This window comes from Trametes versicolor (genome assembly GCF_000271585.1).
Source record: "Trametes versicolor FP-101664 SS1 unplaced genomic scaffold TRAVEscaffold_14, whole genome shotgun sequence".
Classification (NCBI taxonomy): domain Eukaryota; kingdom Fungi; phylum Basidiomycota; class Agaricomycetes; order Polyporales; family Polyporaceae; genus Trametes; species Trametes versicolor.
In genome coordinates, this window is record NW_007360334.1 from 580,131 (window position 1) to 603,478 (window position 23,348).

General features: G+C 56.7%; 6 protein-coding genes across 6 annotated transcripts; 5 read left to right on the forward strand and 1 right to left on the reverse strand.

Annotated features, from left to right (window-relative positions):
- On the forward strand, window positions 1–2,126 carry TRAVEDRAFT_24536 (uncharacterized protein; the record flags this gene model as incomplete). Its single annotated transcript, XM_008046458.1, has 3 exons — window positions 1–773; window positions 845–897; window positions 943–2,126. 3 exons carry the CDS (start codon window positions 1–3, stop codon window positions 2,124–2,126), a joined length of 2,010 nt encoding a protein of 669 aa, XP_008044649.1.
- Window positions 2,127–4,155: 2,029 nt separating this feature from the next.
- TRAVEDRAFT_53722 (uncharacterized protein) lies at window positions 4,156–6,490 on the forward strand (the record flags this gene model as incomplete). The annotated part of the gene is made up of 3 exons (XM_008046647.1): window positions 4,156–4,853; window positions 4,920–5,403; window positions 6,335–6,490. 3 exons carry the CDS (start codon window positions 4,156–4,158, stop codon window positions 6,488–6,490), a joined length of 1,338 nt encoding a protein of 445 aa, XP_008044838.1.
- Window positions 6,491–7,333: 843 nt separating this feature from the next.
- On the forward strand, window positions 7,334–8,854 carry TRAVEDRAFT_175376 (phosphatases II; the record flags this gene model as incomplete). The annotated part of the gene is made up of 2 exons (XM_008046648.1): window positions 7,334–7,696; window positions 7,757–8,854. The coding sequence occupies 2 exons, from the start codon at window positions 7,337–7,339 to the stop codon at window positions 7,964–7,966; spliced, it is 570 nt and encodes a 189-aa protein (XP_008044839.1). The 3' UTR covers window positions 7,967–8,854.
- A 3,054-nt stretch (window positions 8,855–11,908) lies between these two features.
- TRAVEDRAFT_61287 (uncharacterized protein) lies at window positions 11,909–12,566 on the forward strand. The gene has a single exon (XM_008046649.1). It carries the CDS (start codon window positions 12,264–12,266, stop codon window positions 12,480–12,482), a length of 219 nt encoding a protein of 72 aa, XP_008044840.1. The 5' UTR covers window positions 11,909–12,263; the 3' UTR covers window positions 12,483–12,566.
- Window positions 12,567–13,983: 1,417 nt separating this feature from the next.
- Window positions 13,984–15,824, forward strand: TRAVEDRAFT_156371 (NADH-ubiquinone oxidoreductase). The gene is made up of 6 exons (XM_008046650.1): window positions 13,984–14,024; window positions 14,089–14,237; window positions 14,291–14,454; window positions 14,502–15,182; window positions 15,235–15,343; window positions 15,396–15,824. Exons 1-6 carry the CDS (start codon window positions 13,997–13,999, stop codon window positions 15,756–15,758), a joined length of 1,494 nt encoding a protein of 497 aa, XP_008044841.1. The 5' UTR covers window positions 13,984–13,996; the 3' UTR covers window positions 15,759–15,824.
- A 94-nt stretch (window positions 15,825–15,918) lies between these two features.
- On the reverse strand, window positions 15,919–18,258 carry TRAVEDRAFT_24540 (uncharacterized protein; the record flags this gene model as incomplete). Its single annotated transcript, XM_008046459.1, has 1 exon — window positions 15,919–18,258. The coding sequence occupies one exon, from the start codon at window positions 18,256–18,258 to the stop codon at window positions 15,919–15,921; it is 2,340 nt and encodes a 779-aa protein (XP_008044650.1).
- Between the last annotated feature and the right edge of the window lie 5,090 nt (window positions 18,259–23,348).

The window sequence follows — 23,348 nt, forward strand, 5'->3', positions numbered from 1 at the left end:
ATGAATCCCGACCCTCAACTCAGTGTGCAACTCCCTAGATGTGACGAGTTCCAACAACCGCATACCATACCATCTGATTGGCTAGCTGCGAGTGGCGCCACACGGCCAGGCACCTTTCGGCTCATCAACGGTCTGGCTTTCTTTCAAACGACACCTACGCTGGCCATCTATGCATTTCCGGCCCCAGTGGGGCGTGCTAACGATAGCGTCTTTCACAATCACTCCCCTCAAGTGTCCGAAAAAAACGACTCCAAAACAACCGATGTTGTTCAGAGTCTTCCTCGCTACTGTGCTTTATCCTACGCCGACAATAAACCATCTACTCCTGCTTCCCCAAACGACAACGAGCACACGAAATTCGGGAGATGGATCACGCTTGCGGGGCCCGCACAATCCATCTCTATCAACATGCAGGTCTTGGAAGACGCCGCGCGGGCCGCCTATGAGCACACCAAGACATGGTGGCTATGGGTAGATGCATTGTGCATCATGTTGGACGATGAAGGCGACGTGCGTTGGCACCTGGAAAACCGGTCACAAATCTTCAGCAACGCAGATTTTTGCCTCGTGCTTTTGGCAGGACTTGGAAAACACGCCTCCATAGAAAAAAGGACCGATTATTTCAGCGCGTACCAAACACTATTGGACGTTGTTTGTCCCAAACCAGAGGATGTCGTGGTGCTGCACTCCTGGCCCAACGAATACGGAAGTGGACAGTGGTGCTTCCCGCAGCGGCCTGACGTGACGGCTAGCAGGGTCTATGACTCGGATATGTAAGTGTATTTTGGCGGGTTCTGACTTATGAACATACTAGCATGGATTATTGACTGACACTCATATTTAGACCTCAGAATCAAGAAGAGAACCACCCGACGAGGCTTGCGCGAGTACGCAACTGTGAGACCGTAACTAAACTTCGTGCGGAACACACCAATTCTCCAGGTGTGGCGATCTCGTTCCTCGCAACATTGTTGCGCGTAATCGTAGAAGGGGGCACTTTCAAGGAGGCACCGACACAAAGGGATCCGGAAGCCTTAAAAGCGGAGAAACCCTCCGAAAAGACCACGTCAGACTCAGGCTTATTAAACATGTTTGGAGAAGTCTACAGCATCCCCTCACAAGTTGGCCAGGTTTCAGATCCTGCTCCACTGAACCCATACAGCGGAGTATATGGGACGCTCCTCCTAGCAATGCTCGCACAGCCCTATCAGCCACTTGATCTCAAGCCAGCCCAGTCCATCGTGAACGGGGTGAAGGAATATGCTATACTTCTCAATGCCTTCCAGCGAGCACTGAGTTCTACGAGCAATGTTCCGACAGACACCCACAATTTCACTTACTGGCTGTGCGGCGCCCTGACGGCACACAAGACTGCGGTAAACGTCTGCGGGGCAACACGTTCGTCGATTGGCGACGTTCCCGGACACATTACATTCCTCAAAACCCTTACACGCACATATTCGCCTACTAGCAACAGAAATACCATATTCTGGATTATGGTGTTTGCCCTCGTCGAAGCATGGAAACACCCTGACTTGCAGTTCATCAATGCCTACAGGTCCTTGCTCGATGGGATCGGCTCTGACTTGCCCTTTTACTATGCCCCCCTGGACGTGCACCTAATCAGGAACCCGGAATCGATATCGGAGCTCAGGATCGAAGATGACAGTACCGTGATCCTCCATTTGGCCAATGCGCACGCCGTAGAGGTCTCGTTGAAATCCAAGGAACTGCCGAAATCGGCTGGCGAGAGAGCATTCTCAAGCACCGATGGGGACATTTGGCAAGCAGTAGGGCCACTGCGGCCGAAGCCAGCCAGCCAGTACTACATGGTGTACATCGGACAATTGGAAGGATTCGTCGGTTCTGAATCTGATAACCGGGCAGTGAGCAGAGAAATACTGGATCAGAATGAAAAGGAACTGGCTCGCATGCCTGTTGGCAAACACGGCCGTCAAAGGGCTATGATTATCCGGAAGGACAAGGGTGTACAGAATCGCTTCTTCCCGGAGAGGTGGTGTAGGCTTCATGACAGGGACATGTCATTCTTTCATATTGATAGGCAGTTGTTCAGCAATAATCGGGTAGTGCAGAAACGTTCCTTCGACCTCCGGCTTTCCTACTGATAGTTGAACACGCACAGAGGCTAGCACCGATGACCTTACCTAGCTCGTACGTAGCAGCATTGCGGACCGTCGCCGAACGTGCTGAATCCCGTATCGTACACGTTAAAAGTGCCGTACTCTACGTAGAAGCGTTGTTCCTGCAAATTATATAAGTGATGCTATATTCAACACATTACGCAAGTTCACTCACCACCGTGACACCGAAGCTGTCGCAAATATTGGACGATTGGCTCCGACAATTCATAATAGTGCACATGCTCTTCCGGAGATTACCTTCCTACTTGATTTCTTGGGCGTATTAAGAGGCTTTTCTTGAGGTCCATGAGCTTGAAGAGCCACGTTCTGGCGGCGTCAGAGAAACGGACCCCCGTAGTAATGCTCGTGCGGCATACGCACACTGGCTACATGACTTCTGCTTCCCGAGCTGTAGACATATTTTGGCTAAAGGCCTGAGCGGGCGGCAGCGTCCGCAAGTATTTGCGCGAAGTTGATAATGACTTGACGAGTGCACTAGGCTCCGGCGTTTTTGCTGCGTAAGGCGCCTCTCGATTAGTAGGAAGGGATGAGCGTAGTACAAGCACATAACCTGTACATTTCGACTTCTTTAAATAGTACGATTTATTTCAGACACATACCCTTGAGACGTGGACAGTCGATAGTTGTTGTCGAGTTCAAGTCGAAGCTATGGGACTGGCTTAGGGACGCGCGTGCACCGGGAGCGCACCGGGAGCGCCTAGTAGCACTGCGGTTATCTTATCTATTCCGATATACTCTGGGCTGCCAAATATGTTCGCTCCGCTTCAAGTTCAAGCTTCATCGAATGCATCTTCTGAGCCGTACGCTTCGCCGTCATCTACGTACTGTGTCACAGTGTCGCCTCTAAAGGTCAATTCGCCCAAGCTTGTCGCCCAGATACTACTTACCCGCTTCAAGTTGTATCAGCTATGCTAAAGAGTCGTCGCCCCGTACGCCAAGCCCGGGTCACTCACCAGTAAGTTGAACACGTAGCCCAGGATCACGAAAACGCACTCTGCTCGGATATCTGGTGGCATACTGGCTTTTAGGTGGGTCGATGTCGTTTTGCGTAAATGTAGGTTATTTCTTTCATATGAGGAAAACGGGCTAAACGCACTTCGCGAGGGAAGTATAACAACCGTCACGTCTCCCGTCTAGAAAGAAAGCAGGCGTGCCGGATGTAATCCCCTCTGCCAGATCAAAGTCTCATACGCTCTCATTATGACCTCTTAGATAAGGACGACGTTATTAATATTATGAAACCCGCGTCTGGCATGGGCCGCCCACGTCCATATCCTCGTGAATCATGCCTAGTTGAATCCTGCAGGTAAGTACGTGCAGCTGATGATACATCGGCCGTATTCCCTCACAATATCTATATCCCCCACGAGCTTGAAGAGGATGTTACTCTCGTCCCTTTCCCGAGCGCATATCCTACCATCTAGCAAGATCCACAACGCCGGCCGGGCACCGTCTACGCATTCAATCAAGAATTAACCTGCAGCGTTACGAGATCTCTCTAAATCATGATCTCAGGTTCAATCCCTCGCGCGAGCTGAAACACGCCGAAGGAAAATGACGCACAACACCCACCCCCTTCAGGCGGCTTTCTTGGATCACCGCCCGGCCTGAGGGCTGAGCGCTCTGCGGTAGGTCGTGCCACGAGTGTACTGATTGATCTGGCACGCCGCGGCCCCCTTCAGATGTGTCCCATCACCAGGTGGCCTCCCGTAATGGACGACCATGGTGGCGGTGAGTGGGTCCTTCCATTTCCTATCGCATTATTAACGCGCCCAATGACAGCCTGCACGGCGCCCCACTCGGACTGCTGCCGTTCCAAGACATGCGCGACGCGTCATGATCGGAGGCGTACGCGGCTCTCAAAATACGTTCGCGCCCCAGTGTATAATGAATGTGGCCGGAGGCGTATTTGCCACCTGGAGAAGCGGGGAGTTATATGAAGCCGCTTTAAACACGCTGGATTTCCACATCTCTTCCCGCTAGCACTAGCACTATGTCGCCGATCAAAGGCACCCCGGCCCCTCCGCCACATAACATATCATTGCGAAATACAACGACGACAGTCCCGGACGGGTTCCGCTCACTAGGTCATGTGGCGCACAGCAAGTACCAGTCGCTGCTGAAGCTAGCTTCCCCGCAGCGGTTCCGCCTTCTGAGTTGCGACGACTTTCTTGACTCCTCCAGGTCGCCGGACGTCCAGATCCTCGAGGGGCCCGCACCGAAAAGCAATCTACATCCGGCGGATTCCGCCATCGGCAGCGCTAGATATGCCGTGCTCTCGACTTCGTTCATGGGTTTCAAAGAACCGGAGCCGTACAAACTGCCTATATGGCTCCTCAAGCTCGTATGCCATGCCGCCAAAGCCAGGAACGTCCAATACCTCTGGTTCGACAAGGCGTGCGTGCGCCCCGCAGCCATGGACGAAGGCGGCGACGACTGGAAGTGGCACGCAACGCACATGGGCGACATATACAGTCTCGCCAAGCTTTGCATCGTCGTCCCCACGCACCCTCTGACTGCCGGACCAGACCTTCTAGACATCAATACCGCTTCGGTACCGCCACACGTCCACAGTGGGTGGTCTCTTCTCGAGATGTGCTGTGCGGAGGAGCCGACGGACCTCTGTGAGAAGGCCGTCGTTCTTCATAGATGGGATCACGGCCCCGGGAGATGGGAAATTGCGCAGGATGGGTGCGTATCTCCTTGTCATCCGTTTCTGTGAGTATGTGCTCATGATATCTGGTCTTGCCACGAAAGGGTCCTGGGGGAATACCAAAGGAAAGGTATCAGCGGCCCAGCAGAAACCTTGACGGTCCTCACAATCGACGGAGCATCACGTTATGCCCTCTCTCCGTTGCCCTACCTTCTAGATGGAGCACTCAACGGTCTGCAATTTGAGCCAAAGGCCGAAGAATCTCCGGTACAGATGTTCGACCCTCAGCTGTTAGGCGCTACCACACGAAGGACGTCACCCTCCACAGCCCCATACGGCGTCAGGCCCGCATCAGACCATAAGTGCGATGATTGCATTGGCCTTCTCCTCGACATTATGAAAACACGATTCGAGTATCATACCGCCGAGGATTTGGAACGCGCCGCCGCCAATTCGCAACAAACGACCGACTGTCCGAAAGACTCAACGGTCGTTCTTCCGAAAGGGGCTGCTACCGCCAGGGAGAAATTCGTGGAGGCGCTCCTGCTCTGCGCATTTACCCGCTACTACAGCAACCAAGAGGACATCGTGCATATTTTGCGTTATCTGTTGCGACCCCGACACAACCAGACACTACAGACTACCATAATGGCCGCAAAGATAACGCCCCATGATGTTGAAAACTCGATGACGCAAATTCTTTGGCGGCTCATGCCGCCGCCAGATGCATGCAGCACTCACGTCGACGCATATTGGATCCGGGTCCTCGCCCCACTCTATGGTAAAAGCCTGAACCCGGATATCCCACTTTTTGCGGGCGTCCTGACCCCCTCCGCGTGGAGTGAGACGGAGCTGCGGAATGCATCCCGGGACGGAACTTTGCCAGCGCCCCCGCGCCCATCGCCGCATCTCTTTTTCAGAACTAGATGCAAAGTCTCCAGGACAATCTACCCAACCAACCCTCGGGTAGAGTTCGAAGCGCGCGTCAATGACAGACTTTACGGACGACCTACTTCGGGATGTGTGGTGGCCAAAGCCAACACACTATTCCTCTATGTCGGCGAGTGGTTGGCCTCTAGCGATGCCAAAGCCCCGAAGTCCGTGTTGATCATGACGCTGAAGAAGGCCCACCAGGATGGGGAACGCCAGCCCATTTTTGCACACACCGGATGGCAGGAAAAACCCTGGGACGACGTCCAAGAAAGTTTTCCAGAAGTGAATCGCAGAAAGAAGATTTATGTAGCACTGCGAGCGCATAACACGACGGAGGATGACTCTGAGCTCAGCCGCGGTGCCGCGCTGATGAATCTATATAGAGATAACTACTGAGAACGCAATCGTGTAGGGCAGGGTAGCGAGAACACATACAACACTAGTTTGCCATATGTTTGCTATGTTGCAGGTACGTCTGCAAGAGCGAAGGGCGTGCGACGTAAGCAAACACCCTGCCGTCGCGACAGCTTCTGGAACCAGCAACCCCGCGGGCAACTGGGGCGGGGTGGCTGACGTAGTCGTACAGTCGACATACGATAGCGATAGACTTTCCTTGCCCCGTATACGCTCGTTGTACTCTCGGAAGGAGAATGAAGCGGCGCGGATGCAGATGAGCAACACGCGATCGGGCCTGGAGGGCTCGCACGCGGGCGCCACAAAACGATCCAGGCCGGGCACCTAGGTCGCTACTGAACGCGATGACATAGATACTGAGCACTGAGGTGGATTTCTCGAGATCAATAGGAACGAGAGAGCTCGAGCACGATGTCCAAGTAGACATACCTCGCATAGATATCGTGCTCTCGCGAGGCCCACCTGGATCTGCATACGAACATCGAGAGACCTGTGCGCACCTGGACAATCTGAATCGCAGGCTCGAAGCGGGGGCATACCGCATATATGCATGAGGCGGGACGACTTGGATCCGCGATCGCCAGAGACGATGACGGGGGGCGCGCAGCACGGCCTCGAGCATGTCAAGCACAGGCAGAACGACGATCGAGAGCTGTGTTGTACCGCCGGCAGAGCGTGAGCGCGACGTGGCCTGTCCAGGACGCCGCCGCGATGCCCCGCCTCCTCTAGTGGGGCGAGGGGTGGCGGAGACGTCGGGTGTACAGCGTCGGGACAGCGATGAGATGCGATGCGGAGGTTGAAGAGAGCGGGGACGTCGGATAGGTAACGAGGAGGACGAGGAGGACGAGGAGGACGAGGAGGGAGATGGCGGAGACGGAAGACGGAGTGGAGGGAGAGGGGAACCGAGGGATTGGGAAAGAGGAAGGACGATCCGATCTGAGCGGGACGGGGACAGGCACCGGCCCAGTCCAGCTCGTCCAAGTATAGAAATCCTTGGCGGAGCCGGCTAGGCACCCGCACGTGGCCCTTCATTGAGGTCCCTGCCCGATCCGGATGCGCGCACCTCCTCTATAAATCTCTGCGCTCTTTCCTCCCTCCCCCACCAATCCCCAAATCCGTCGCGCATTCCTGCACTGTACATAGCCCCCGCATACCCTCGCCACCTCCCCCAGCCATGATTCGCTTCGACAACCTTCCCCCAGAGGTCATGCAGGCCATGTGCACCCCCATGCACCAGATCCTCCCCGCGTCTCCCCAGCACAAGACCGGCGCACTCTACCTCGGGTCCTTCTCCGCCATCCTCGACCCTACCCTCCTCTCGGCCAACCACATACAGGCCCTCGTCCAGGTGCTTGATGCGCCATGGCTCCCATCCGTCGAGGCGCACGCCGCGCAAGGCAACAAGCTCGAGTGCTATCGTCTCGATATCCTCGACAGCTCCTCCGCCGACCTCCGCCCCCACCTCGAGTCTACCGTGCGTTGGATAGACGACCGTTTACGGCGGGGCATCAACGTCCTCGTCCACTGCCAACAGGTGCGTTCCTACGCGTTCGCTCTCATCCCGTCTGACTAACGTCGTGTGGCTCTTCTCCAGGGCGTGTCGCGCTCCGCCGCTGTAGTCATTGCCTATCTGATCTACACACATAACATGACCTACGACTCCGCATTCGACCTCGTCAAGCGCAAACGCGCCTGCATCAAGCCCAACTCGGGCTTCGTCCGTTGTCTCCAGGACTGGGAGAAACAATGGCGCCTCGCGTCCCAGCGGCCCAACGCGCGCCGCGTCCAAACCACCCCGATCTGAGCTCCCCCCATCGCGCGTGCCACTCTTCCTCGCTCCTGCCACTTCTGCTTCCTCGCCTGCGCGTACGACGTCGGGCGCGGCCACGTCGGGCGGGGGCGGTGAGTCGCGGTCGAGACGCGTCCCTGTGGAGCGCCGGCGGATCGCGCTTCCGGGGCCCCACCAAGATTGCTGCAAACATCCTCCATTGTCCTCTTTGGCTCATCCATCCATCGTCCGTGCCTCCGAGACCCCCGCGCGCGCCAAGCTAGCCCCTCCACTTCTCAATTGCCCTCGCCACCTCTGCGCGCTCCCGATCACGGCGTTGGCCCCTTGTACCAGTATATGCGTCTTCGGCCCCGCGCCAGGCCCCAAAACCCAAGACAAAACTCCCCAGGAAGCATATACCACTCCGACGCAGCAGCGGCTGCGACAATCGATACTCATCCTGCGCCTCGATTCCCCGCGACTCCGACGGACGCTCCCGGACACTGGCACATCGCTCAATCTACATCTGTAGTATGTATATACAATCGCAGTCTCCCCCGTCACTGTCCCCGCTGTCGCACGCCTCCCCGCGTCCCGTTCCCCGGCACATACACCTACTCTACAGTCTGTTCGGGTATTCGTCGTCCTCGGTCCCCCGGATCCCTCGCGCTCGCTTCCACCTGGGTAGTCGGCCCCCGGCTCGACTGGGACTCGTTCTCGCTCCACCGCGCATCGCTTCTCCCGCACCTGTACACCTTCCGCACTCACTCGCCGTCGTGTATGTGTACACCCCATCCGTTGCCGCTGCTCTCCCGCTCTCCCGTATGTATCCGCACGCTTAGTTAGCAGTAGTAGTCGTCCATTGTCCCGCGCGTCCCCGCACGCACGATGTATCACCACCCCAATACCAGCCCCAAGTTCGCGTTCCTATGCCTGCCCTGGACGAATGCCGGGAGATCCCTGGCCATTCGCGCTTCGTTGCAGCCCACACCCCGCTCCGCATGCGAGCCCGCGCGGCGTTGGTGCGCGCCCACGCCCACGGCGGTAACATTAACCTGGCCCATGTCGAGCGCGTCCGCATTCTGCAGACGCGTTCCCCTGCGCGGCGGCGCGCCCCAAACGCTAACCTTAAAACGCGTCCGGACGCGTACACGCACACGCGCGTCTGCCATCGCCCATGGGAACTTTCTTCGATCGGCGCGTGCTCCGGTGCTCCGGGCAAGGTTCTGACTGCAGAACGCGAAGCGGGCCAGGCCGTGCATCGAAGCGTGCGTGAATAATACATACACCGACAGCGTACATGGCATCACCGATATGGGGTGCGAGTGAGCGAGCCAGCGGAACGTGGCGGGGAATTTGAATCGAATCCGATCGCGCTAGTTCTCTTCTTTAAAAACCGCGCGCCGGGCGGTCGGGAGGTGTCCCACGGCCGCCGCCGTACGACTCGACGCTTTTCCACACTCGCGCCCACGGTGCTCGTGCGTAGGTACGTAGTGCGTCGTGTGAATATGCGAGTGTGGCAGGGATGTTCAAAGCAAAGAGGGGAATCAATTGACCGCGAGGGTGACACCGACAGTGTCATCGCGCGCAGAGGCGCCGCAGATCGTCATACATAATGCATCTGTAAAATTGTGTGCGTCGGTCCTCCGAGCACCCATACGCGTCCCGCCTATCCCGCGAACAATTCGGGTGTCCGGCGACCAAAGCCCAGACACGCCCACCGCCACTCCACGTACGATCCGCGCGCTCGGGTGAACCGCACCTCGGACGCGAGCTCGCGAGTCGGCGTCGTGGCGCGCGAGTCGTGGCGCGCGATGCGATGCGACCGCGGCTCTGGAACGAATTACGCGCAGATCGGGGGTACGCCCGCGGACGGCTGGGCACGAGGGGTCTGGGGATGGAGTCGAAAAGTCGGAAACGTGTCTGTTCTTCGAAGCGGGAGGGCCGGCGAGAAAGAAAGAAGAGGGAAGAAGGCCGGGGGGAGGCGCATCGGCCCGGAATTTGTATTTCTCCGGGTGAGCTTTGGGCCTGCTGCACGGCGCTCCCGGATCGGGCGTGCGCACCTCCTCCAGTGGGTGGTGAATCATAATGTGCTCGTCGACGCGCTCGCACGGTACTATATTGATGGTGAGTCAGGAGCCGGGATTGGAATGCGGGGGCCTAGCGCGGAGTGGCTGCGAAGTGGGTACGCGAGCATTGTTGCGGGCCACAGTTCGCCGAAATGAGCAGGCGTGAACCAGTTGAACGACGCGTGCATCTGCAGGTGGCCGGCGAGTATCTGTTGGAACCTGTTGGAACTTAGAAAGTGTGAGCGTCGTTCCCCTTCTGGCGTGGCTGGATCATGGGGTGTGCACGATAAATCCACAGTCGTTCGATGTGCAGCTCGATCTCAAGTCAACAGTGCCGCCACTCAGTCGAGATGCAGCTATACGACAAATCACCGCTCATTCGTAATCGCGAGTCTCCGATGGCGATATCTCTGCCTATCCGAGGTCCCCTCGTCCGCTCTCGTCCCGCTGTATGCTCCTGCCGCCCGGGACAGCAGCCTCGCAAACACCCGCATACCCGCGAACCAATCCCGAGCGACCCAGCGCTAAAAGCAGCATGAACAGGAGAAGCGTCCGAGTCGTGCGTTGTGTGTCCGACCTGTGCCTGGCCACGTACGAAGCTTCTCCGCACGCGTGCCCACAGGCACAGCAGCGTGAACCGTGCGCGCCCGATGTGGGGTTTGAGCGTGTCGAGCGCGTTCCGAGGTCACAGGCCCCGGGGTGCGCGCGATCGAAGGCCAGCGAAGGAGCGGGGACGGGCGTGCCTGGCGGGCGCACACACGCGCGTGCGTGCTCGGGGTGTGGCTATGTGCCCATGCGGAACAAGGACTCGGCGGGCCAAATCGGTGCGCGGTGGGAGGTGCGCGGAGGGCCTCGCATGGGAGGCCGTCCGCACATAGAACGCGCGAGAACGCGAAGCGTCGAGGCACAGAACTGAAGGTTCGGGCGTGAGCCGGCGGGAGAAAGAGACGTCGGCATCAGTGGAGACTTACGTGAGGAGCGCACCCTAGCATGTACATACGCCCGCCGCCGCTCAGGACACACAACGCTGCACGATCGGGGAGACGGGGACGTCATTGTTTGTGTGCGCCGACGCCCTCCAAGGTGTTCCCTCGATCACACGGCGTCCCGCGACCCTGCAGTATGTGTCAGGCTGGCACGATGCATGTCCGTGAACAATCCATCGCTGCACGGCACGCCGGGAAAGCGTCGGATGGACGATACGCACCGTCACCCGTGCCTGTGCGCGCCAGGGACAGGGACGCGAAGACATCACGGCGAACGGAGTCGGGGACCGTGATGCATGACGGCGGTGGATGGGTGGCACTGGCACGGGGAGAGGGCGGGCGCCGGGAGCTGACGTGCCCTTGGCATGGGGTTAGGTGCGCGGGGTGGTTCTCCCCGGCCGTTCGAATTTCGAAACGATTCGCGGAAACGTCTCGGATCAGGGGCAGAGATAGATGGGTGGCTGGCATTTTCGACGATGGAGGCATGCTCGGGAGGCGGGATGGTGGCGTACATGGGCCCGTCGAGGGTTTAACCGACAGACAGTTCGACCGGCGTCGCAGCCACGCGGAGACACGAGGGACGTGCGGTATGCGGTATGCGTCAATCCGAGCGCGGCCAAGAAACTGTCAGGCGTACGCAGCGAGAGGACGATCGAGTGTAATAGGGACGGGTGGCTGTCAAACTCTCCCTGTAGATTGGTACCGCACAGCCAGAGCAGCAGTACGACCTCCGATCGTGATCGAGCAGTGTGCCGCGAAGATGAAGACGATCCTGGAAGCTCTTCGTCTGGTCCAAGTAGGTTTGGCGGATACCTTCACTGTAAACCCGGAGCTCGATCGCGAAGACGACGGATGGGTGCTGTAGGGAGTGTCAGGTAGAGCTGAGTGACCGGTGATGGATAGGCTCACGATCGGTGGACTGGGGCAGACGAAGCAAGGAAGATGCAGATCTCGTCCAGAGCGCGACTTCCCGGCGACGTCGCTGCGCATGCGAGTGGAAGCCTATCGAAAGCGATACCGGGATGCTGAGAATGGAGAGCCTGGGCCACCGGGGGCCGTTTGAACGATGAGCGAGGGACACGGAGAGCAAGTGTGGCATATGGACGTGAACGCCGCTGGTCGGTTTCGGAGAGGACGTAAACCCAGCGGACCGCGAACGAGTGGTCGGCGGTAGTGGCACCGATATTGGACGTAACGAGCGCTAAAGGTGATGGCACTTCCAGACTGGTCCAAACCGCAGCACATTGTCAGGTCCTCCAGGAGGTTCCAACGCGTTTCATGAGTTCCGGAGGTGTACATGACAGATCGCAGATGTTCCCAGCAAGGTTGAATGCCACATCCAGAGTCCAGGGCATGCCGAAGCGTCGTAAGACCGCACAGAAGACCAGAAGAGGCGCGACTGCGTACCGTACGTATCACGCTGGCGCGGTCCAGGTCGGGCATGAACTCAAAGACTGTGAAGAGTCGCTGCTGACGATCCTGTCGATTCGAATATAGGAACGTAAGTTATCGACGCAAGCACAGGGAGATCGGCGTCAGTTCTGGACCGCGTCGCCTTGAGAGTCGCGCAATAGACAAGGCAGGTACATACCGCGTGGGTCCAGAAGTGGAAGTGCACGAACGGGTGCGGTACCGAAGCCTAGAGTGCCTCGGCATCCGAGAATCGGGCACAGGAAGCCTGTGAGACACGGAGATAGCGTGCGTGGGCTGCCCATTCGTTCGACGCCGGATCTGACCATTGCACGTCGAGGCAAATGGGGATCTCGGCGTCCCCAGCACATGTCTTGACCCGGCTGATCGATGGAGAGAGCGAGTGTGGGCGTGAAGCAAGTCACTGGTCATGAGGTGCTGGGATACTTCGCTGGATTGGTGGGAAGCGCGCGTACCAGAGCGGGAGGACCAATGAGAGCGGAGGATCTACAGGGCTGAGCGGTACGATTGGGGAAAGCGCGCTAGTATCTTCGGGACTTCAGATACGGGTCGGCCATCTGGAATGAGGCAAGGTCAATCTGATGAGCGAGCAAGCCGTGAATACCGTGGGTAGCGGAGCCTTACGCCTGAGATACACGGTGCGGATGGAGAACAAAGGTGCGAAGCGGGCGAGACTAGGAAGCCCGAGAGTGATATCCGGACAGTCCTGGATCTGCTCTCGCTGAGCCTGGAAGAGTATGCCGAGTGCGGAATGAGCAGATGCAAAGTTAAAGCCCATACGTCCAGCGGGGCGCTCGAAGGAGACTGAACCCTGTGGTGGATTCTGCGAAGTGAGATCCCATGGTCAGCGCGGCGCAGACGGCAGAAGGACGGCAGTGCTATCCCTGACACAAACTGTTCGTTCGGAGGGCACAGCGTGAGGGCTCGCCCACGCGCTCGGATGTGTTGTGTGCCATACAGGACGACAGACCTGCGTGCCGGCCGTGGAGGGGCATGGTTGAAAAGCATCAAAGCATACTCGACCGGTCCGAAGCAGACACGCGTAGCGGCCCTTAGTGCGAAGTACAGTCTGCGGAAACGGCAGAAGGGCCAGAGCACGGCTGCAATGGCATCAACGGCCTTCCGCGCTACCGTAAAGCAAGAGAGTCGATGTCGCATGGCCGTAGCGGCATGTCTTAGACCCGAGGAAGATATTCGCATGTTGCCTATTGTTTTCTGATATTGTTGGCCGAGCGAGAAGGATTGCAAGATGACGAGACCCAGACAGAAGCCATGCCGTAGAAGTCCGGAAGCGCCTCACCTTCAACATGGGCCGAGTTATTTACGAGCCAGTGTCGACCACATCCAGTGCGAAGGGTACGAGCAACGCAAGGCAAGACTGAGAGGGTCCTTCATGGTGGCAGGTGGACAAGCGTCGTTGCTGTGGAGGACCAACGAGTGGCGCCCAATTTGACGATGCCACGCGAGCATGCCGCCACAATCCAAGCAGGTACAAGCAAACAACCCGGCGTTGTCCGAACCACTGGGGATTCGAGCAACGGTCATCGTCGAGCAAACACCTCTCCTCGTCGTCCGCCACGATGCTCAGACATCCCTCAGCGGCTGCTCGTGCGTCCCTCGTCTAGCTCTCGGTGGAGGCCGCTGTACTGACGACACACGATGCTTCTTACAGAGATATCCCGGCCGTTTAGGGCCAAACTTCGTCGTGGTTTTGCGACGGTGCAGGACACCCCTGTTCGTCGTTACGGCGGCCTAAAGGACCAGGACCGCATCTTCACAAACGCGTACTGCAGGCATGATCATGGTGTTAAGGGTGCCATGGTGCGTTTCTTCAATCATCTGCGGGAATGACGTGCCTGAGAGCGCCTGTTCAGTCCCGAGGCGACTGGCACAAAACCAAGGATATCCTCCTGAAGGGCGACTCCTGGATCATTCAGACCATCAAGGACTCCGGACTCCGTGGACGTGGAGGTGCTGGTTTCCCCAGCGGTCTTAAGTGGAGTTTCATGAACAAACCGGGTTGGGAGAAGGATCCTCGGTACGTGTACTTCGTTCCGCGTCAGCCTCATGTGCTCATGAACATAGCCCTCGGTATCTTGTTGTCAACGCCGATGAGGGTGAGCCCGGTACCTGCAAGGACCGGGAGATCATGCGCGGTGACCCCCACAAACTCGTCGAGGGTTGTCTTGTCGCCGGACGCGCCATGAACGCCAGCGCCGCGTACATCTACATCCGTGGCGAGTTCTACCAGGAGGCTTCGCACGTCCAGCAAGCTATAAACGAGGCATACAAGAACGGTTTCCTCGGGAAGGACGCGTGCGGGTCCGGATACTCCTTCGACGTCTATCTTCACCGTGGAGCGGGCGCCTATATCTGCGGAGAGGAGACCGCGTTGATCGAGTCTCTCGAGGGCAAGCAGGGCAAGCCCCGTCTGAAGCCTCCATTCCCTGCCGATGTCGGCCTGTTCGGCTGCCCGACTACTGTGGCGAACGTGGAGACTGTTGCTGTCGCGCCGACAATCGTGCGGCGCGGTGCTGCCTGGTTTGCTGGCTTCGGCCGTGCGCGGAACCAGGGCACGAAGCTATTCTGCATCTCCGGTCACGTCAACAACCCGTGTGTGGTCGAGGAGGAGATGAGTATCCCGCTCAAGGAGCTCATCGAGAAGCACTGCGGTGGCGTCCGCGGTGGCTGGGACAACCTACTCGGTATCATCCCTGGGGGTAGCTCCGTTCCCGTTCTTCCCATCGACAAGTGCGGAGAAGTCCTGTAGGTTTATCTTTCCTGGCTCAGTCTCCATTGTGCTCATGATACATCGCAGTATGGACTACGACTCTCTGAAGGATGCCCAATCCGGTCTTGGTACTGGTGCCGTCATCGTCATGGACAAGAGCACTGACATCGTTAAGGCGATTGCTCGCTTCGCTCACGTACGTTTCGACCCGTTCACTCACGCGCGTCCTCACCTAACCTTCTACGCAGTTCTACAAGCACGAGTCATGCGGTCAGTGCACGCCCTGCCGCGAGGGCACGACGTGGATGATGAACATGATGGACCGCTTCGCGGAGGGCCGCGGGCACCAGCGCGAGATTGACATGCTGCTCGAGCTCACGAAGCAGATCGAGGGCCGCACGATCTGCGCGCTCGGCGACGCCGCGGCGTGGCCGATCCAGGGCCTCATGCGCCACTTCCGTCCCGAGGTCGAGCAACGCATCGCGGCATTCCGCGCGGCGAACGGGCCTGTGCTGTTCGGCGGCCGCCTGAAGAGCCAGACGGACCAGACGCTTGCCCTCCCGGATAACTTGGGCGCGAACCTGCCCGAGGTCGCGCCTCCGAGCGCATAGCCGTAGACGAGAAGTGTGTTGTAGTGATACAGGCGGACTACAATACATTCATTCATTCGTACACGTATGTCGATTCCATCTATGGCTTGGTATTGAGGTCAGTCCGTCTCCGATGTTGTCTTCTACCACTCTTCGATGTGTCCTTATCTAATGCGCCTCGTTAGCCGTGACGAAGTTGTCTGTGAAAATCCGATGCCCGAGAAAGAGGTCCGCGTCCTGGTTCGCGCGTGCCACTCGTGGGAGCCCTCGTTTCCAGCCTTGACAGCGGCTCAAGTGAACTCGCGGGCTCCCTGGAAATGCTTGACTGAGACATGCATGGTGAGACTGGTGGACGTAGGTGGTCGTCGACGTCGCCAACCAAGGTGATGTCCGTCTCCGCGGGAGACGGTGCACGACTCGAAGGTGTGGTTCCGGCCACAGTTTCTTCGTCATCTTCGTCAGGCTCGGTAGAGGGACCCCGCTGCGTGCCCGGGGGCGTTCTACCCGCCGAGGCAGATGTTGTCCGGTCACTGAAGACCCAAGCCGGACGGGTGGCTATTACAGGACGAGGTTGGGCAAGTGGAAGCGGGGCTACTCCTCCCAGCACGGACCCCTGCCGCGCCGACGAGTCCTCCGGCGTCTGAAGCGCTCTGTCGAGGGCCTGTGTCTCTTCGTATGTGGGAGGAGGGCTGACTCCAGGCTCCGGGTGGTATGTGAACAGATCATCGACTTCAGGCTGTGGGACATCATTGGAGGTGTGCTGACGACTCGACCCAGTGACCTCGGGCCGTACGACAATACTGAAGGTGTGCCGACGACTCCATCCGGTAGGCTTCAACCACTCTGCGACATCCTTTCCGAGCCAGCCTTTCAACTGGCAAACCTTCTTTGGCTCCCTTGTAGGACGTCCCTCGTCCTCATACTCTGGGAGCTCCATCTCCGTGACGTCCTCTTCAAGGACCAGGAAATGGTACCTCAACGCGTTAGGTGGCGCTAGGAACTTGGTGGCGGCCTGCGCAGAGGACACGACGCGACTCGAAGAAGAATGCGCCGTTTTTGATGCCTCAGTGCCAGGGCTGAACGGCAAAACATCGATGATTGGGTCTTTGTGCGATATCCCGCCTAGACAACGATTCATACTGCCGAGGTAGACCAGCCATGTCTTCGTGCACCCACTGTGCACGTCCTCGATAGCCCAGTCGTGCAAGGGGTCCCATGGGAGCTGAAGCGACGTGGGACCACATGCCAGTGCATCGCTCCTGCGCGGGTTGGGAATGAGTCCGCGTACCGCTGCGTTCCGAAGTATCAACGTGCAGCTGGGTGTTTGCGCGTAGAACTCTGTCTGAAGGTCGGGGTCCCTGACAAACAGGGAGTTTGCCATTGCCGAATCCGTTGAACGACTCGAAGCATGTCGGATTGAAGGAAACAGCGGAATTATGGGGTCTGGGGGTACGTCGATCACCACTCCGAGCCAAAACACCGGAATATCCACCATTTTGGAAAGTTGCGAAGACAGCATGACGAGGTCCCAGTCGGTCGCTCTTTCTTCATTAGGCGTCTCGAGCGTAAACTCCTTTCTGCAAGCTTTGATGAACTCGTTGTGGGAGGTATACGTTTTGGTAAACAGAGACTCCCAGGCTGCTTGAGCCTTCGCGAGATACTCGAACTTCTTTGGCTTGTTCGTGACACGATCAATAGAGTTTATAATCTCCTGGATGGAATCAAGAGCCGGGGTCGCATGGTGTTTGTGTCCCGAAGCATTCGACAGGAACGGATGCAAAACATCACGCAAGGTCACGGCACGTCGGCCTGAGTGCGAGCATAGAGGCAAAGGGAAGTGCCTGTCCGCGCGTTGCTGCGATGAGGATGAGGAGTACGAACGGATGATCGGCGGGAGATGCTGGGCTTCTCGTCGGGCGTTCAGTAGGGCGTTCGGTAGGCCATCCTGGGAGACGACGCATTGAACGGCCTGGTTATGTATATCCACCTGGAGATCTACGTCGTGCCAGCGGAGGTCTTCTTCGTTCTGTAAAATACAGAGCCTGTCGATCCAAATGTATCGGGCGCCCCGGTACCCTCGCCCATTCTCCCAGTTCTTGCGAAAGTAATGTAGAACCTCTTTGCGCACAATCACCCCCTCGGCTTGAGCGTTCTCCGCAGAATTATCGTGGTGTTGTTGACTTGATGGAAAATCCGAGCCTAGTCGTGCCAGTGCGTCGAAGTTAGAGATGAAGGAGGTGTAGGCTGTCTTCCCGGCAATGTACCGGACAAAGCCGTCCTTGCAGAAGGACCCGATCGCGCCTTCACCCTTTCTGCGCGCCTCGAGGAAGCACAAGCTACGGAACCTTTCATCCTTGTATTCGCACTCCCCGATGTCTATGAGACGTATTCCACAGGGGCTAGCAATAGATTTGCGCATATGCTCGTGGAGAAGGATGTATGTATCCTTGGTATCTGCCTTGACTGTGACCCAGAACCTGGGAGCACTCGTTGCAGCGCCGCTTTTGGTCGTTCCAGACATAGATGGCGGTTAGTGAGGCTGAATGTGGCAAGAATCGTAAGAGCTGGGAGAGATGTATATGTAGCAGATTGGGTATGGTTGGTTTATATATGCGTACCAGGCCTCGCCACAAGACCACGTCATCGGCAACTATGAAGCTGCTATGATCGGGGGCGCCCGCGTTGTGGCGCGCGAAGCGACCTAGTGATGGAAACGGGGAGAATGGTCACCGTATTGGAAGGAGAAAACGGGCGGTTCCCAAGTAGAGAATACGGACGTCTCGCCGCGTCCCGTGTAGCCGAGCTTCCTTCTGAGTGATATCTCGCTCGAGAAACTGGAACGCGGCTGTGACTATAAGCACATAATACATGCTGGTTGCCTGTGCGGGATAACAGGATCATCGAGTAGATACGCCACGATGAACGCCAGCGCCGACGCCGCTAGTGCCACCTGGGCTTTCCGTATGAACGGGTTAGCGACATGCCTCATTCTACAAGCGATGCATCCAACTCACCGTGATTTTCTGCTTTCCGAAAAGTGAATGTATGCTTACGACGAGGCATGGACGGTGATGGCATGCATCATAAAGAGAGTACTTACAATGAGGTGAGCGGTCAAACGTTGAAACATTCAAGCGGAGTCATCGTGGCGGAACCACAGCACGGGCGTCTAATCGTACCATCGGTCAACGTTACCACCACTTCGAGTCGAACATGATCTGTCCCCGCCGTTTAGTGTGCGTTGCGCGAGACTAGCGACAACCGGGGCACTCAAGGTATTGAGCTCTATGGTACTCGTCGCGTCTACCACTCTTCGAGGAAGGTCTCGGATTCGGGGTGAGTCCGTTGATATAACTTCTTCCGAAATACTATAACATGGATGCTATGTTGCCACAAGATCAAAAACGCCTCAAAAATCAGATTCATTCATTTGTACGCAATGCTCGTTCTCCTGGGACCAGACGTGCTCCACGTATGGCACGGGCGCCGCCATCTCACCTACCCCATCCTCAAATGGCCCATTCTTCGCGAAACGCCGCCCGTGAACAATTGATATGCTCCACACCTCGGGCGCGCATAGTGATCTTCAAATTCACTATCGTCGTATACATCTTGACACAATTGTCAACAGTATACCGCCTCACGATGAACCCAAGGACGTCGTGGCGCGTCTTATCGCAATAGAAGACATATTTTTTGCACAATTATGGTGAGCATACATACCAAATGGACGTGTATTCTCCGCGTGGCACTCCACTGTGATTTGCTAAATATTAGGAGAATGAACGGCATGATCACTTCACGGCGAATGCGTCTGCATTCAGCTGTCTAAGATAAGTGCTCGTCGTGCCCGCCCTGCCCGTTTCATACGAATATTCTTCCTTTTTCGCAAAGACAAGTCGTTAATCCTGTTATACGGGCAGAGGAGGCTCATGCAACACCCAAAACCCGTTGGCAATCCGGCGGTGTGACTACTTCGAAGAATGCCCAAGTGCAAACTACAGCATGTCTACGACAAATTATGCATCAAGTCGGAAATCACGAAGCGGTCACCAAGGACGTTTAATCACTACAACAAATTTGTTCAGCGTGCCTTCGCGGGACTTTCGGGCCCACCACTCTTCCCATCTCGATACGTGACTCCCCCCCTGACTCCGCTTCTCGATCCAAGTGTGTACATCATATGTCGTGTCCAGTGAGTCGAACCGATTCCGGTTCTCCGGCGGGCGAGGAGTCAAAATCATAGCACGCGTACCACGAGCGCGGTGAGGCTCTCTCTTCCAAACCAACTCAGAGACTGCGAGAGCATATGCGCATCCCTCCCGACCCCGGTCCGTTATGTGCCAACGTCTACCATCCACATCCGTCACAGCTTTGTCATTCCAGTCCGCGTGCGACAGAGGAGCATCTACTCTGCTGACGGCCTCTTCAAGAGGTAGAAGAGGTAGTGCGAATCCAGCCAGCTGAAATCTGAGCCCATTAGACATGGCATGTTGCTCGAGAGGTTCCAGCCGAAGGGATTCAACAGTTTTCTCGACGTACGCCGGTGACTGGACTAGATCCCATGCAGACCCGTTTAGTCGGCGACCGGTCGAAGGAGGGACCCATCTCCGGACCGAAACATAGCTCCCCTGAGCACTCCATGGCGTCCATGGCTGACACCGCGCCGGGTCTGGAAAATCATCTGACGTCGATTCAAGAAGAGGCGGCGGGCAAGGAAATAGAAACATCGTCTTCCAGCGCGGTAGCGCATGCGCAAAACCCTCCTTCAGTAAGTTCCGGAAGTCTTCAGGGATTGGATCGCCATGAGTGTCGGTCAACGTAGATAGAAGGAGGTATAGTCCTTGAACAGTGTCGTTTCTTCCGCCAATCCGAACGAATTGATCATGGCTGGTCCGGGCCTGTTGAATGGAGTCCGCCAGCGAATAGATTGCTCGTTGAATCCAGTCGATCTGGGGTCTTTCCTCTTTGCAGATTCTCGCATACACGGTGTAGTAGTGATAGTACATCAGCCAAGTGAGCACCACAACAAGTGCGAAGCCGTCCTTGGCAGTCCGTACGAACGCTGCGGTCCAAATGGACTTCAGGTTTCTTGTCATGCTTGCAGTGACTTCTTGCCGCCACTTCGTGACGCTCTCCGGCGAGTCCGGTTGGTAGGGAGACCACTCTTCCGGAGCTCTTTGGAAAATCCTCTGAAGAGATTCAACGACCAGGTAGTGTGCCGAGGTCTCGGCGCATACAGTTGGAACCCTTCCGAATATGCAAGGAGGCTTGAAACGTTCATCCGATGTTGAGATAGGTCCGATGTTTTTGACGACAGAGTCGAGGAAAGCGTCTCCCACTGCCCACGAGAGCAACAGGTGAAACCGTGACAGAGACGAGATCGGAACGTCATTGGCGTCCTCTGCGGTGCCACGTACGTGAGAGTTGAATGTGGCCTCCTCTGGGGTGTCAGGAATATGGCTTGGTTTACTGAAAATCCGATCCGATCCCCAACCGTGCGGTATCCGATGAAGTACGTTGACACGCACGGGGTTCCTCGGCAGGACCACTTCGAGGAGGGACCACATACAGTGGAGGTATGATGTTTCCTCGAACAGCGATGCAAGCGTACCGAGCCCGGCAGGTAACACCAGACATAGCGACGCGTTCCGATAAATGGACGGAAGAGGCCCGCCGAGAAGCCAGGCGTGTTCCGGTCCCGACGTAAAGGCGCATAACTTGTCGATCCACACGTAATCGATCTTCCTCTCCATGGCAGCTTTGCAGACTTCGCGGAGTAGCTGATGGCTGACGTGCGCGCCGGCTCGTAAGGATTCGTAGAACGCATGTTTGCTGTACACCATGTCGCTATGCGTGGCGGGATCCAATGCCAGAGCCCCACTTTCCGAAAGTATACGTGGATAAGATACCGCACACCACCGCATGCCCTGTTTCTGTGCTCTTTCGATGTCGGCTGCCGTGTAATCATTCATCCGGCTTGGGAATACGAGGGCTTTGAGGTGGAGTCTTCCCGGGTTCAGCCGATCGAGGAAGCATCGACAGTCGATGAAGCGTAGTTGCAACCAGTCTTCTGGGGAGACGTTATTGATGGGGACGTCGCGTAAATCCCACTCTGTGCGCGAGTGCTCTGGCGAGACTGTAGCAGATCTGGGGTAGGCTGGGCTGAAGAGCGTCGGATGCATGATGAGGCGTGGATAGGTGGCGAGGTAGAGGTCACCGAGTCAGATTTATACCCAGGACCAGGTGGCGACGCCATCTTGGCAGAAACGCCTCCACAAGAGTGCCTCCTTTGGACAAACGCGCCGGAGTCCCTAGAATATTCAGACAGCACAATCGGACGAGATGATTATACTTAGGGACGGGCTTCGATATCGGAATAAGTGCGCCGGAGCATAGGGCGAGACACTTGGTATAATAAAGAAACTCACCACGAATAGGAGACGGAATATTGGTAAGATGACGTGTTCCAGATATTGTAGTCTTAAAAATGATATCCTATTCTGAATCCTTTCTGATGGGCAAGAAGACATCGAGGTTATGCGAGAGTGGCCCATCCTGATTGATACGCCGCATCTGCGCCCACAATCTCGGTTGTGGCGTCACGCAGCGTGGCCGCAGAGGCTATAGAAGGCCTCGCAATGGACGGCCTTGCGAAGGCATACATGCGTGCGTCTAGTACAAGCGCACCGGTACTGCGTCGTTCGATGTATACTGGAAGTCAATACCGCGATCCGGGATTCACTCAGTGACGACTTACATACATGTGTCACCGCACTCAGTCCGAGGGCTTTCTTTGTGCGCTTCAGCGCCTCCAGAAGCTCTATAAAAGACAGCAGTAGTCTCTCCTGAGAAAGGCGTCAAGAGGACCTGGTAAGTAGGTGCGATATATCTCGACGACAAAGCGAAAATGCCTGGGATTGCCAAGGTCAGTTTGAGAGGGTTAGGCGACACGCGCTTGAGGGCTTTTATGGCCGGTGTTTGTGTGAGTAGTAATCTTCACGAGAATGTGAGTCGAAGCTGGAATTTTTCATCGGTATCCCACAGGAAACTATGAGTGCAGTGTGCAGTGGGAGCCTATCGGAGGGACGCAAAACCTCGCTCGGAGTCGCTCGTCCAAACTTCCAGCCAATCGGCTCCAATCGGAAGGCAAAGTCCGGCCGGCCCGACGCCGCCCGGCGGTAAACTAAGGCGCCAGTTACGGCGCGTGTGGAGGCGACGGGCCTCTCAAGTAAGGCTCCAACCGATTAGATTACGATTACTCAAAATGAGTATGTAAACAGTAATCAGTAGTAATCGATTACTAAACAGATTATACTCAGTAGTTAGTGTGTTATACACCCACCGGTGCCAAATTTTCGTTTGAACCCTTGTACAAGCTTTCATCGGTCTCTAACAGCGCCCTATGAGGCACTGCAGAGGTTAATGGCGGCTTGCGCGACTTAAATCATGATGGAATGGTCCGTCGGCGCCGCCCCCACGGGCGCTAATGAAGAGGGTACCTGGAAGGAGACCGCCAGCATTGCATTCAAGGATCATATGAGTCTAATTTCAGTCCTCAAATCCTCAAAGTGCATAGTGAATGGTTGGTAGATGGGACAAGACTAGGTC